The sequence below is a fragment of the Alosa pseudoharengus genome, unplaced genomic scaffold (assembly GCF_046254945.1).
Source record: "Alosa pseudoharengus isolate Yale_2024_CS ecotype anadromous, Long Island Sound unplaced genomic scaffold, YU_APseudo_1.1 YU_APseudo_1.1_scf_2, whole genome shotgun sequence".
Lineage (NCBI taxonomy): Eukaryota > Metazoa > Chordata > Actinopteri > Clupeiformes > Clupeidae > Alosa > Alosa pseudoharengus.
This window is the reverse complement of record NW_027468663.1, coordinates 54739050-54753849: the sequence shown is the minus strand read 5'-3', so window position 1 is coordinate 54753849 and position 14800 is coordinate 54739050. Positions and strand designations below refer to the sequence as shown.

Genomic DNA, 14800 nt, shown 5'->3' with positions numbered 1-14800 from the left:
TATTTTTTCCCAAAATTTATTTATATAAACAGAAAAGAAAAGAAAATGGGTGAAGATGATGTGTTCATAACCTCACTCAGTGATTGGGATCTGACGAAATAATAACCAACAATACATTTCCATTTCAACAGGATCATTTTCAACATTTGAAGGACTAAAGACGGCCATATTTTAAGAAACCATGTACAAAACTTTTTCTGCTTTCAGAACACTTAAGACTTCACTATCTATGAGGTCAAAGGGCGTCGTAGTCATCATCATCTTCATGCTTCCTCTTCAGGGAGCCCGATTCTGCTGCTGAATTCTGGGACACCATATTTGTTGTGATGAGGATGTTCTTGGAGCCTATGATTGATGGGTTAATGAGGACATTCTGAACTGTTGGTGTGGATGGGGTGGCTGCATAGGAGAAAAACAAACAAAAAAAGCAAAACAATATGTAAGATCAACTGATTTTGAGATAGCAAAGGGGGGGGGGGGGGGGTATGACCCCTCTACCCCTGTTCTACTTTTGTTTCCCCTGTATCATCAATTATATCTATAGACACTTAAATGTTGCACTGTTGCAACATGTTGGACTACTTTTTGCACCTTACCATGCACACAGTATTACAGGCCCAGTCCAGGCCTTTCACTGCAAGCGCCTCATGCTGATCTTCCTTAAGCACACTGTGGATTTTTTAAATTTAATTTATATAGTATATTTAGTATTTCGTTTTTTAGCTTTTCTTATCTTCTACTGTGTCTATTGTACAGTGGAGTTTTGTTATTTGTATATACTTATATTTACTTTTTCTGCTGTAAGTGCATGTTGTGTGTGATGTCTGTATGCTACTGAGATCTTGAATTTCCCCTTGGGGATCAATAAAGTATCTATCTGAACATCTATCTATCTATCTATCTATCTATCTATCTATCTATCATGTGGGTTGAACTTTCCCAATCATCAAAATCAACGCATGAATCCTCAAGAGCCTTAAGTTATATCCATCGCCAGCAGAACGGGCCCACAGGGAGGGCAGACATCTTACACATTTGAGTGCATTAGCAATGGATTAGCACCTTAGCCTCCCAGTTGACTTATAGAAGCAAATCTTCTTAAAATGGCAACCAATGCTTTAAGTTAGTCCCCTTGTGTGCCCACTGGTGCCTACCTGACTTCACAGTTGATGCCTGTGAGGAGGGGATCTGAACGGTAAAACGTTGGCCAGTTAATGACACCGGCGTCCCCATTTTGGAGGCCACCGTCTGGACAGAGGGCGTACCTGGTGACACCACACCACACCACACCACACACAGACGGGAGAGAAATGCACTCTGGTCAAACACACTGCAGCTTCAGCTGGCGTCTCAACAGCAATAAAGGACGGAGCAGCAAGCTTTTCACTTGTGGCCATCTGAAGAGAAGCACTGTGTGTCGCCAGTGTGTTGGTACGTTTATGATACACAAGGTAACTTTTTGAATAGTGTTCCTGAGCCATGGTATTCAAGCATATTCCAATTCATACTGGATGACCGATTTGTATCTGGAGAACTGGAATCATTGGGAAGCAAATTGTCACGATCATCCAATCAGAGAACATGGAACCGATTACGTGACTGCCCGGCAACATTCTTGAAAGAGTTGCCCCATCTGTCATTATCTTTAGTAGTATGGTCCTCTTTGAATGGGCAGGGCAGTCAAGACACATGAGTTAGGAACTAAAGTAGGTCTGCACAGTTATCGCAATCGCAATATGAACCAACGCAATTATCTAATCGCAAAAGCTACAAATAATCGCACAGTTAATCTGTCACATTTATGGCTTTTATATTCATTTCATCCTCCTTGACTGTGCAACTTCTGATTGGTGAGCTTCACAGTCAATCAGGAGTGCTGTGGTTCTCATCCACTAGGCATGCTCACCAATCAGAAGTGGTACAACTTAGAGAGACATTTGGAATATTGAACTGAATCAATAGATTGACTTTCAAAAATCATATCGCAATATCTGTCAGAAAAATCACTATCAGATATTTCCCCGAAATCGTGCAGCCCTAAACTAAAGCACGTAATGTAAAGTATCTCTCACCAAGAGTGGGAGTGCTCGGTCGGCTGGATACTGCTCCGACACTCAAACGTGGGACTGTGATTCTCCCGGCTGAGGACGTCACCTGCACCACAGAGATTAAAATAATACCAACGTTAGATGTTCTTTCTTTACAAGTGCATTGGAATAATTTGCTTCAAAAACATAGCTTGCATAGAATGCAATAACTTAGTGGTCAGAAAAGCTTCTACAGGCCAAATCTACATTCAGTGTCAGTGACTCACCATCAACCCTGACGCAGAACTAAGAACTAAGGTCTGTTGTGAAAGTGTTATTTATTGTTGTTTTTAAGGGTGATTGTGTTACTTGTTTGTTGTATTTATTGTGTCTGTATTTTAGAAACCCAGCTGTGGAGTCAAAGACAAATATCCACTCTTGTGGACAATAAAGCTATTATTATTATTACTATCCAAGTCCACTCACAACTTTTATTTTTATACAGACTTTTCTTTTGACGTTTGACATAAAAGTCTGTGTATAAAAAAAATTGTTATTGCCTGAAGGGCAGAACACACTGTGTGCCTTGACTTACTTTCTTCTGTAGGGACTTGAGTCTGTAGTTTGGTGCGGTCAGACAGTAACGGTCAGGGGGAAGCCGTGGCCCTGTGTACGGCTTAATGAGCGGGAGAGGAGTCTGGTTCTTCTGCCGAGCAATCTCAAGGAGGAACTAGTCAGGGAGGAAGCGTGATGCAAAGAGATGAAACATGCTGGTTAATGATGTACAGATTACACAGACTGAAGTCATCTCCCTATCCTGGCCAACACAGAGGAGGACACAACATGCTGACAGTGACCTTGTGGTGTTTGGCAGCTGTTTATTGTGTTGAATTGAACAGTTGTGTATGTATAGTTATATTTTCTCTTTTATCTATCTCTGTTGATATTTAGAATTGACAGTGCAGTACAGTAATATATGTATCTACAGTATACTGCAGAATAAACAGCGATAGACAGCAAAGTAAAGCCCTTCCAACATTGTTTCTTGAGTTCAGCTATATCAGATGTTTTAACCTAAAATACAATATGCAATGACATTGTTTCTGGAGTTCAGCTATATCAGATGTTTTAAACCAAAATACAGTATGCAATGATTCTATGGTAACTTTGACCTTGATGAAATATGTTACATACATCTCGTGGAGGAGGGGATGTGAAAGACTGGTCCATCCGACATTGGATGGCTAGCCTGATATCATCGGCGTCAACATTAGATTTCTTCGCATGTGTGGCATATATTTTGGCGTCATCTATGATGGTGGTTACATATCCTGGTTGAGAGCATAAAACGCCATATGTTATACAAAAGCAATACATAATATGTTAGAATAGTTACGACTGCAACCCCAACGTAAGTAATTCCTGATCACACAACACTTCACTTACTGTATGTGAATTCCAGCATCTGATTGATAACTCTAGGTTCGTACTCCGTGATCCCCATGTCTTTCAAAATCTGAACCATAACCTTAAACGGGGGGGGAAATGCAAGGTTATCTACATGGAACGCATTAACGATGACTTAAAGTAGCCCATCATCGGCAGTGACATGTTCCCACCGACGTCAACGTGGTATGCTAATTATGTAAGCTAGGTGCTAGCTTGTTAACTTTACAGGCCAAATGCATTCACTACAGATTAATGAAGCAATGCAAATAAGATGAATACGTCGAAGGATGTTACCTATCCATAACACTATTGTGCACGCTACATATGGGCTATATTTTTTAATGATTACTACGATAACAATGGCTAATAGTTAGCATAGATCGCTATATACACGTTACTGGCGGGTCAATATTTAGAGTAGTACAAATGCATACAACACATATTGCTGCATAATGTAGAACTACTGCTGGAATTCATATGTTCTCCATCATTAATGTAAAGCTCATGAATTAAAGCGTATCTTACCTGTGCATCTTTAGGTATAGTTTTCGGAGACGCCATTTTTACTTCCCACCACTCTTCCCATCAGCCCCACGCTGTTGTTTTCATTTGTCGGCTTCCGTACTGAGCTGTTCGTACGAGCGCGCACTGAGCAGTCAGTTGCCTCTGGTGGGCATATGAGGAGCTGACGACCATTTACTAACGACATTAATTTAATTTAGAAATATGTCAGTTGTCAGAAATATGCAAACTGATTTGTAACTCAGCCAGGCCATCTACATTTATTTTTGTGTATAGTAGATTAATAAGCAAAGAAATAGAGTGGCCAGTGTAGGCTAAAGTGTCAAAATCTACAAGTTCTGTATAGCCTAGGCCTATTTAATGCCATATTTTTAACAATATGTTTCGTTATTTTTGTAGAAATTATCCTCACATCTGTAGCCTATATTCCTGTCTGTCAACATAGTTGGCCTGAGGGTATGCATTGGAAATGCCCCTGCAGGTAAGTCCTAGCCTATAATAGCCTAGAAATAAAAAACTGACTAAGCAACCTCATAAAACTCAACCATGAGGAAATTAATTTGCCCAAACTGAGGATGGCTATTGCTGGAATGTGTGCAGGGAAAGAGACTTGCACAAATGCTCGCCAAGTCTCAGATTGGCCTAAACGTTTGTTTCAATTTCCCCTTCATCTTTCACACTACGGAGCTACAGGACTATGGTGGGAATTATCTTTTCAGAGGTGGGGATTTATTTTTAAAGACCCAATTGCGTTCCCTTGCAATACTTTTGTGTTCCCTCGCAATTTGTTTTGCGTTCCCTCACATAGTCAAAAGTATTTTAAACAAATAGATTGAGGGTTTGAGGGAGTGTTGACTAGACCTACTGTAAAAAATGGCATCATGATATTGTTATTTAATTTAAATATTTAAATTCTGGCTTATGATTTTTGAACATTCTATGTAGCTTACATATGTATGTCACTGTATCTCTACTCAACCACTAGATGGTCTCATATCAATCCTGTCTCACATAGAGTAGCCTTGTGCATTGGGGAGAGGTCTGGTGTGGGTGGGTGTGTGTGTGTGTGTGTGTGTCTCACATTCTGGCTATACATTTGTAACTTTGGAAATGTTCCCTGAACATCACTGACAAACAGATCTGATCCAAATATGTAAAAATGCTCTGTGAAGTATGATGTCAGGGCGCAAAAATAAACTCATCCTGTGTATTCGCAGAAAGCCTGAAATGTGAAATATAGATAGCAGTAAGTCACTTACTCAGGGATTTGAGCCTGCATAACTCACATGGTGCCTCCAGCATACTTTAGCAACCTGTCAAGAAGCCAACACTTAACACCTAAAGAAAAATCAGCCCTGCTTAGACAAGGTATCCAGCTTAATCTCTCTTACAGGGCTGTATAATGGGAAGTAATAATAAGAATAAGAATAATATTGTTAATAATGAATTGAATTTTGAATTCTGGCCACCACCACTCGCAACATCATGTACTTCATTATCATCATCATCATCATCGCCATTCACCGCCATCTTTAGCACCGCATCAACAAGCAGAAGAGTCATTATCATCACAAAACATAGCTTTACAATAAAAAGCTAATGTATAAAACCAAGTCTGAAAAGGTTCAGCCAGCCTCATTAGGGCCTGTGTCCCGGGGGCATTATGTGCTCTCCGTTCCCGTCTCTGACCATTGTGTCCAGGGCCTCATTATGTCCTTTAGAGGCTCCTGCCCCCATAATTAGCGCATCAGTTTACTGTGTGCAATGCATACACTACCTCGCTCTGTCGCCACACTAACACAGGTGAACAAAAAGAAAGCCTTTTATAATGGGTGGACAGTAGCCTGTTAACGCTAAGTAGCTAATCAAGTCGTTGTTAGTGCACCAAAGTGGATAGGTCAATGGGATTGTGTCGATATTTAAATGTATTTTTATAACCTTTACCAGCAGTCATACTTTCAGTCTGGCCTTGCATAAATAATGCACTCAGATTACTGCTGCCTGTGTTTGCTTTTGTTTCCAAGAGTTAATTTGTCGTAATTGTATGAAGAGCACACACGCAAGGTGACATCATCTGTTTGGTGGTAAGTGACTCTTTTAAAACAACGTGTGACAAGCACTTGAGACTGATGGGCAGAGGGCCAGGAAGAACAGCACATACCCCCCCCCACCTCCCCTCTCGTCCCTATGCACAGAGTGGAGAGAGGAGTGGGGTAGGGTGTTCTGGAGCATTGGAGGACTGTGCGGATCATGAGGCTGCTCAAACAGGTGGACCTTATATTTATCTGATCATCTGGACCGGCTAGTGTGGGCCACACAGAGATAGCCCCAGGATGACGTTACCTCTCTCAGCTGCCAGGGCCAGCGCTCGCTCAGAGCCCTAACGCATGACATGGAAAAGAAAACAACGATGAAACATGTTCATATTAATGACCTGCAGTGGGCAAAAAAATAACAAGCCTCCATGCAGAGAGGGATATTCTCTGTACCGAGCAGTGATGTCACGTGGTTGGTTGCATTATTTGAATAATTATCCTAAATCTCTAAAAAGTGGCAAAAGTCCGTTTCGCATTTGTACATCGGAAATAGTTTGAATGTACAGAGGCTGCCAGTACTTTGCAACTGTCGTTGATAGTGTTGTGTTTTTGATGTTTTATTTCTGGGTTTGGTCAAGGCTGCCGTAGAACATCGACGACGCAGTCGGGCCGCTTCCCAGCCAATAAAAATAGCTGCGGTCTCCATGATGTCACCGATGAGTAAATCAGGACCCAACCAGCGACCCGGGCTCCGATGGCAGACGAGACCTCTGCTTCTCTCAGGACAGGACACTCATAGCAACACACACGCGCGCACACGCACACGCACACACACACACACATACACACACACAGCACCATCACTTCTGTCGTGTCCCAGCTTCCTCTTCTCTCCTTTTCTCTCCCTCTGTATTTACAGGTCTGCTCAGTCATGTCATTTCCAGCACTCTGTACTTGCAAAGCACTGCTGCTGAAAGAGCAGTCACTTTCTTGCCCTACTGTATCTCTTTACTTTTCTGCTCAACCAACTTCTCCTTTTCTCTCTCTCGTTCTCTCTCTCTCTCTCTCTCTCCATGCATCACTCTCTCATCACTCCTATTTATGTCTCTGGCGGACCTTCTTGTGATCAGCCCCCTGCTGAGTTGCTCATGTTACACTGGGCCTCCCCGCACCGCTAACCTTGGTCGCACTTCTCCTTTTAACCGCCATTGTCGTGCTGTTTTGAGCGGTGGGGCTATTATCACACGCAGATGGGTCAAAGAAGCAGAGCCAACCCAACCCGGCCGCTCTGAGCACCAAGGACCAAGGGACCGAGCACTCTCCTCTGGGCTTGACCCCCCCTGATCCCCCCACTGTCCCCCCGTGGTTGTGTGAACGAGGCAGCGGTGACCTCACTCTCATGCCTGGCATTCTGAGGTCCTCTCGCCATGTGGTTGATGTGGAACTGGATCACTTGTAAATCACCACTCTTTGACCATGTGACATGGCAGCTCGGAGCGCCGAGCAAGGCAGCCCCCCCCCGACCCGCCTCCTGAATTACCCTCCTCTTCGGTCTCGCGGGACGTACCGGTAATGTACCAGTAAGCACACACTGAGGAGACCAACCCCCCCCCCCCCAACAACACACACACAAGTACCCCCACAATACCCTACCCAACACACACACAAATACCCCCAGATCCCCCACAACACCCTACCCAACCCCAACACACACACACACACACACACACAAGTACCCCCAGACCCCAAAAGCATTGTGGCCAACAATGTTTGATGTGGGGGTGACAATCCCCCCGCAGCACCCCCCCCCCCCAGACTGGGTGACATCAGCTGTCTGTCTACAATGTTGAAAGTCTCTGCAGTGTGACACAGGGAATGTGGCACCCGTAAGCTACCTCTGGGATGCCGTCAAGTCGCATTCTGCCCATTTGAGAGGGTTAGCTTTTAATAAACAGGCACCGGGGCAAAGAGGGGTATCTGTCATCCTTTAAGCAAGCTTGTAGTTTATTCACACATCTTGCCCACACTGTGTGCAGTTAAAGGGTAGTGTTTTGGCTGGTGCACAATCAGAAGGTCAAAACCTAGCTAGGATCGGAAAGTGAAATGGTATATACAAATGTTGTGCAATGCTCTGCTCTGCTCTGCCTGTCTCCTTATTCAGATTACAGGGAACGTCTCCAATGCTCTGCTCAGCTCCGCCTGTCCTATTCAGATTACAGGGTATATGCAATGCTCTGCCTGTCTCCTATTCAGACTACAGGGAAGCCATTTGGGGTACAAATGTCTCCAGTGCTCTGTTCAGAACGCTGCAAGCATATCTGGCATTGGTTCTTTTCTATCTGACTGCATTGGAGTCAGTGTCAAGAAATATATTAAGATTCTCAATTATTTTTGGAAATAGTGAAATTGATTGTGAGAGACTGATAGTATTTGATTGATGCACCTTTTGTTTTTAAATGATAAGTACTGTAAATGCTCAAAAACTCCTTTTGAAGCTATCCATTGCCACACTGTTTCATAATGTGCCTTAAAAACATGCTAGCATATTGACCAAGTTAACATGTGGCTTCTATGTGGTTAAACTCTGGACAGCACTGTATTCATTTTGGATTTAGATTGAAATTGGTACAATATATTCTGAATGCAATTATGTCTTTGAATCAGGGAACTGTTCAGGTGTGGACATTTGTATCTACCCTGAATGATCCACAATGCATTTGTTCTCTTGTCAAGGAGCATTTTATCAGTGGTCAAAATGTTGCCACTTCACCTTTTCTTGTTCTTGAAGTTTTTTCTTTTTCTTCTCCATGTTATCTGAGATGTCCAGTCTCAGATGTTTTGTGATTGGTTGAGAACTATCCATGGGGCTGAAGCAGGGGTGCTTGAATATTCTTGGAAGGAGCTGAGGAATGTCTCCTAACGGGGAGATGATGAGCAGTGGCCAACATAACCCCTGAACCTCCTTCAGCTGAATACTGTCAAGATAGATCCAGAATGAAGTCTTTGGCTTTTAAGTGACTTTGTGAGCCACCAGTAAGTTCTTGGAATGAATGTCCCCATTCAGTGAAGGTATGACATTACGAAACATTCACCACTTCATCACATTTAAATTATATTGCCAGTCCTTTTTAAAACACCAATTAATATCTAACTACAAGTCTATAGTACATGCAGCCATATTCTGTGCAATCTTGTTTAGTGCAGTCCTTCAAAAATAAAGACAGTACTAAGATTTCGTATCAAAGTCATTTTTTGGAGGTATCACTGTGTAAGGATGCACAGATTCAGACAATGTCTTGTGCTCTCTTTTGGTCCTGGTATGTTTATTCATGATGAGCACACACACACACACACACACACACACACACACACACACACACCTGTGAAGAGACCACTGCTGGGTGAGTAATGCTTAATGTCTCCTGTTTCTGTTGCACACACAGGGCAAGCCTCAGACCAGCTCCTCCGTGACCCTCCCAGCACTAACACTAACACCTGTGTAATGTCAGCTGTTTTCTACTCAGACGACTGGAGTCGTGAAGAAGCCTGACTACTCCAGTTGGGTGGTAAAAAATGGGACAGACAATGAGTTGTGGATATGGATGGGTGTTTATGTTGATGGTGTTAGGCAGTTGCTTTTGTCTAACGTGACATCCCGTATATGAACACATTAGTTAAAAACAATAGTTGTAATAAAAGTTGTTTTATGCCTGGCTGGAGTAGTTGGATGGAGTAGTATATGGGGAGTTTTGGTGAGGTAGCTGGTTGGGAGGTGTAGACAGCTCTGGGATGCTGGATCTAACATAGGTGGATGGGTTGTTGGAGATATTCTAGGTAGGTTGGCTTTAATACCTGTAGGCACATTTGGTGTTGAGGTTTTAAGGTTACCCAATTGTGTGGCTCAGCAGACTGGTTGGGTAGTTGGGTTAGTTTGGTCCCTGTAACTGCCTGGCTGATGGCTTGGTGTAGACCGTTCAGACTTGTTGATAGCGTTCTTAGGTGATGTTGACAGGATACAAAGCTAATCACAGAGTAGCCTGGCTGTTGTACGCTAAATCTGGGCTGTGCAAACGGTAACTGTTGGATTGAGAAGGTTGATCAGATTAGGTTGATCAGATTATTTTTTTATTCTTTACTTTTTAAACTAGCATTACTTTTTAAACTAGCCTATTCTTTGACTATTTCCCGTCTATGTTTTTATTAGCTATTCCTGTTTGCTTTTGTTTATGTAAAGCACATTGAATGACCTCTGTGTATGAAATGCACTATATAAATAAAGTTGACTTGACTTGACAGATTGAATTGACAGTTTAGCCCATCTTCTGGTGCTCTGAAGTGATTTGACAATTAGCTGCCTGGGTAGAGTAGATGTTTCATGTTTATTGTGAGTGTGTAACACACAGCAGCATATGTAAAATGATGTAGCATTAAGAAGCTGACTGAGTGGTAGGCCTACTGTAAAGCTATCGGGTGGTGTTGGCAGCTCAGGCTTATTGGCAGCTCAACAATCAAATAGGGGCGGGTGTTTTTGCAGCTCACAGCACACCATCATTAGCAGCAGGCTAGTAAGGCTAGCAAGCTAGTGAGGCCGTCTGGGTGGGTGGTTTCTCTAGCCTGGTCAGATGGTTTCATTAGCAGCAGGCTAGTAAGGCTAGCAAGCTAGTGAGGCCGTCTGGGTGGGTGGTTTCTCTAGCCTGGTCAGACGGTTTCATTAGCAGCAGGCTAGTAAGGCTAGCAGGCTAGTGAGGCCGTCTGGGTGGGTGGTTTCTCTAGCCTGGTCAGACGGTTTCGGACAGCTGGTAGCATGGAGCAAAAAGCCGAGCGAATCGGCCTGCAGCTGTGCGCCTCACATGAAGCGCCTCACTACGTTTGTCTCCTGCTAAACCCGAACGGGATACATAACAAAGCTGACCCCCTCCATGCGTAGGAGACTACAGACATAATGGATGAAGGGATGTTTTAGGCCAAGGCTTTTCGCCATTTGGAGTCGCTGAAGGAGTCCTGGTCGTGTTACGAGGACACGATGACAGATGCAGTGTGGAGAGGTACACAGACAAGATGGTCTTAGTCGTATGTCATTTGTTATGAGAGCACCAAAAATAACAAGAGCAGACAAACATAAATTAAAATGCTTCTACAACAACTCAACTCCCCATGTCCTGCTTGTATTTGCTTGGCACAGTTTTTATGGCATTTGTCTCGTCTGTCTGTGTGTTCAGCTACAGTATCCCAGTTATCCCATTATCAGTGGCAAGACATTTCGAAAGAGCAGTCTTATATACAGTACCACTTGCGATGGACTTTGAGATGGCCAGTTTCCCAGACATGGACTAAGTCTAGACTAACAGATATTTCTCAGTGGAGATCTAGATTGAAGTTCTTTTTTAGTCTGGGACTATCACTGTATAATAGTCATGGGACTATCACTGCTAATAGTCATGGGACTATCACTGCATAATAGTCATGGGACTATCACTGCATAAGTGCGGTCATGCTGAAAACAATGGGAACAGGAAGTAGCCTACGCTGCACATACTCATAACATTCAAAAAGTTGAGTGTGACATGTTTCGCCCTCAACGTTGACCATCTTGGCTACGTAGGTCAAGGACCATTTTCAAACTTTTGATAATCGTTATCCAACTCTTGATAATGGCTGTTTAGAAATCTGGAACAGCATATGTACAAGCAAAATACAACATTAAACTGTTCATGTTTTGACAAAATACAACTATGTTGTTGTTGAATAGAAGACACCAGCAACGCTCTGTTTAGATTTTGCGATCGTCATTCCCGCTTAGTGCACGGAGTTGGTGTTCGATTTGAGACGACACTACCCTGTTGAAATTCACATGCTATGCTAGTCAGTAGTTCACATGCTATGCTAGCCAGTACATAGTTCACATGCTATGCTAGTCAGTACATAATTCACACAGCGCACTGCATCAAAGTGTATTGCTGGAAGTAAGCAGATTTAACCAGGGAACCAGCCCCTATGGGAACCAGCCCCTATGGTTCTCCTGGTCAGAGGCCTCCGGTCCGCTCTCGTACAGAGACGGGGGGAGGAGCGGGAGGGTTGGCAGGGGGATGGACTTCGAGGTGAGATGTGAGAGGTCATCACCAGGCAATGATGTAACCTTTGTTTATTCTCAGCTTGTGAGTACACAAATACACACAGTGGCTCTCAGATTCACAAATAGCAAAAGCACAAATGAACACACACACACATTCTCACTCAAACACACACACACACACACTCATACACTCAAAGACACGCAGATGCATGCACGTAAACATACATACTGTACACAAACACACACACACGCAGGAGGATAAAAAGTAAAGAAAGAGAGAGTCACAGGGAGAGAATGTGTAAGAGGGAGAGAGAGAGGGAGAGAGAGAGAGACAAACAGAAAGACGAGAGAGAGAGAGAGACTTATTTTAATCTTGCTGTCTCCTAGCCCGCCGCTCTCATCCAGCTGGGGAACTGCCTCGTCCCCTTCCTCTGTCCTGCCTTCCCTAGTTTGGTCACTGTGTGCCATGTGCAGAATCAGGGACTCAGGGGTCATGTGTGTGCAGTTGCAGCCTTTCACCGCCAGACAGTGATAGAGCCGGGCTACACCAGGTGCAATAGTGAAGCACTCCATTCTCGGAGCGTAAAAATCATTTTAGAGGACTGGTCTAATTCTGTCTCATCTGGTGCAGCCAGTTCTATTGATCATATCGGAAGCTGATTGTTGCAGCAGACGCTCTGTGATCGGAACACTCCGCGACCGGAACACTCCACGACCGGAACACTCCGCGACCGGCTTCAGTCACATATCACAGTCTGATAGACTGACCTGTAGCTACATACAGCGCCAGCAGCGAGCTCATAAACAAGTGCACAAGCATATGTCCTTTCTCTGGCCAAGAAATATTACTGGACACAAATTCCTACAGAGCGAGTGGGAGGGGAGGACTTGGTGTGTGTTGCTGGGGAGGACTGAAAGAGAGTGAGAGAGAGAGAGAGAGGAAAGGAGAGAAAATGAGAGAGGGGGAGTAAGAGAATGAGAGAGTGAAATAGAGAGTGAAATAGAGAGATAGTTAGAGGTGTGTGTGTGGGGGGGAGGGGGTCATGGTCATTAATAGTGGTAGCCAGAGCATGTGGTCATGGTGTCTGTTGTACACTCGTCTCTGTCACACACACACACACACACACACACTCGTCTCTGTTTCGTCAGGCCCAGCTGTCCCTCATGCTGCAACTGGGAGCTCTAAAGTATTGCATCACTCCACCACCACCACCCCTCCTGCTGCTCTAACACACACACACTCTCTCTCTGTCTCTCTCTCACACACACACACACACACACTCACCCACACACTCTCTCTCTCTCACACACACACACACACACAGTGTCACACACACACACACACAAACATACACACACACATGCACACTCACACATATACACACACACACACACGCACCCACACTCTCTCACACACACACACAGTCACACACAAACACACACACACACATACAGACACGCACACTCACACATATACACACACACACACACTCTCTCTCACACACACACTCACACACACTACCACCTTTTTTCACGTAGGCAGTCCAACACACCAGTTCTCACCAGTGACCCAACAAACTACACAGCAATCCAGACATATAAACTAGTAAACCACTACACACCAATCCAGACATAATGTATGAAACAACATAAGTGGTAATCCTTTACCCTCTTCTGCTCCTGAGAATCTATTTATCCTGAGAGAAACTTGGGCTGTTCTCTGGCCAGTGTAGTCCAAGCTAACATCCTCCGTGCTAGGCCACAAACCAGACATCAGAGACATTCCACATCATATGACACCAGTGGATGGAATTCTGCAAATATTCTACACAATTCTATCTGCCGTTCTAGAGTGTCTGTCAAAAAGAGTGGCATGCTGGCCAAGCACGGCCTCGCAAAACCCAAGAGTCCGTCTTCATAGTGAGCATTCTGCCTCACAAGCCTCTAATCTGTAGTGATAACTGTGACTGGCTGTAAACTTCCTCAGAATGAAGCTTATCCAGGAAGATAAACAATGTTTTGTAGCACTGTTGAGGGTTTTCATGTATAACCTCTGGATAATCACTAGCCATGGATCTGTGTAGAGTCTCTCTCTCCCCTCTAGTGCTAGTGTGGCCAGGGTATGTAGTGTGCAGCTCACACATATGTGCCACCCTGAGAATCCACCCAAGAGGTAAATGACTTTACTCCTGTCAGTGCAGGGATGTTCCCACTAGCTTCACATATTTGAAATCAGGCTTTGACTTCTCAAATGGAAATATTTACCAAAAATGTGTGGAACCGCTGAACAACATCACTGAGATATCTTTCCTCTTAAATATGAGAGCAGGAAATGGACACCAGCATATGTGAAGTGTGGTGGAAGAAACATTCTATGTCTTGTATATGCAAGTAGGCTAATGTGCATTATAGTGCATGATTCCTAAGGTGGATTATTTCACGTCTATTAAGAGTAATACACATAAGTGCATACGGAGAACAAAACGATGTGTAGTGTAGACTTACACGCAGAACTCCACGGTATGCGGCCACGGTTATGTGCACGTGCTGGAGATGTGTCCGAGGGAGTCTCCGCGCTCGGAGGGGTGGGAGGGGTTGACATGTAGAGAACAATCTTGTTTGTCATTCTCCACTATAAACCTCACTCACTGTCTGCCGTGCGCAGCTGTCGTTGCGCGCACTGGTGACTCCGA

General features: G+C 44.0%; 1 protein-coding gene across 1 annotated transcript; it reads right to left on the bottom strand.

Moving 5' to 3' along the window:
• Positions 1 to 4085, bottom strand: taf9 (TAF9 RNA polymerase II, TATA box binding protein (TBP)-associated factor). Its single transcript, XM_076295536.1, has 7 exons — positions 4002 to 4085; positions 3474 to 3555; positions 3222 to 3358; positions 2623 to 2757; positions 2073 to 2154; positions 1155 to 1265; positions 1 to 399 (listed from the first exon to the last, which is right to left on the bottom strand). The coding sequence occupies exons 1-7, from the start codon at positions 4035 to 4037 to the stop codon at positions 236 to 238; spliced, it is 747 nt and encodes a 248-aa protein (XP_076151651.1). The 5' UTR covers positions 4038 to 4085; the 3' UTR covers positions 1 to 235.
• Positions 4086 to 14800: the final 10715 nt, after the last annotated feature.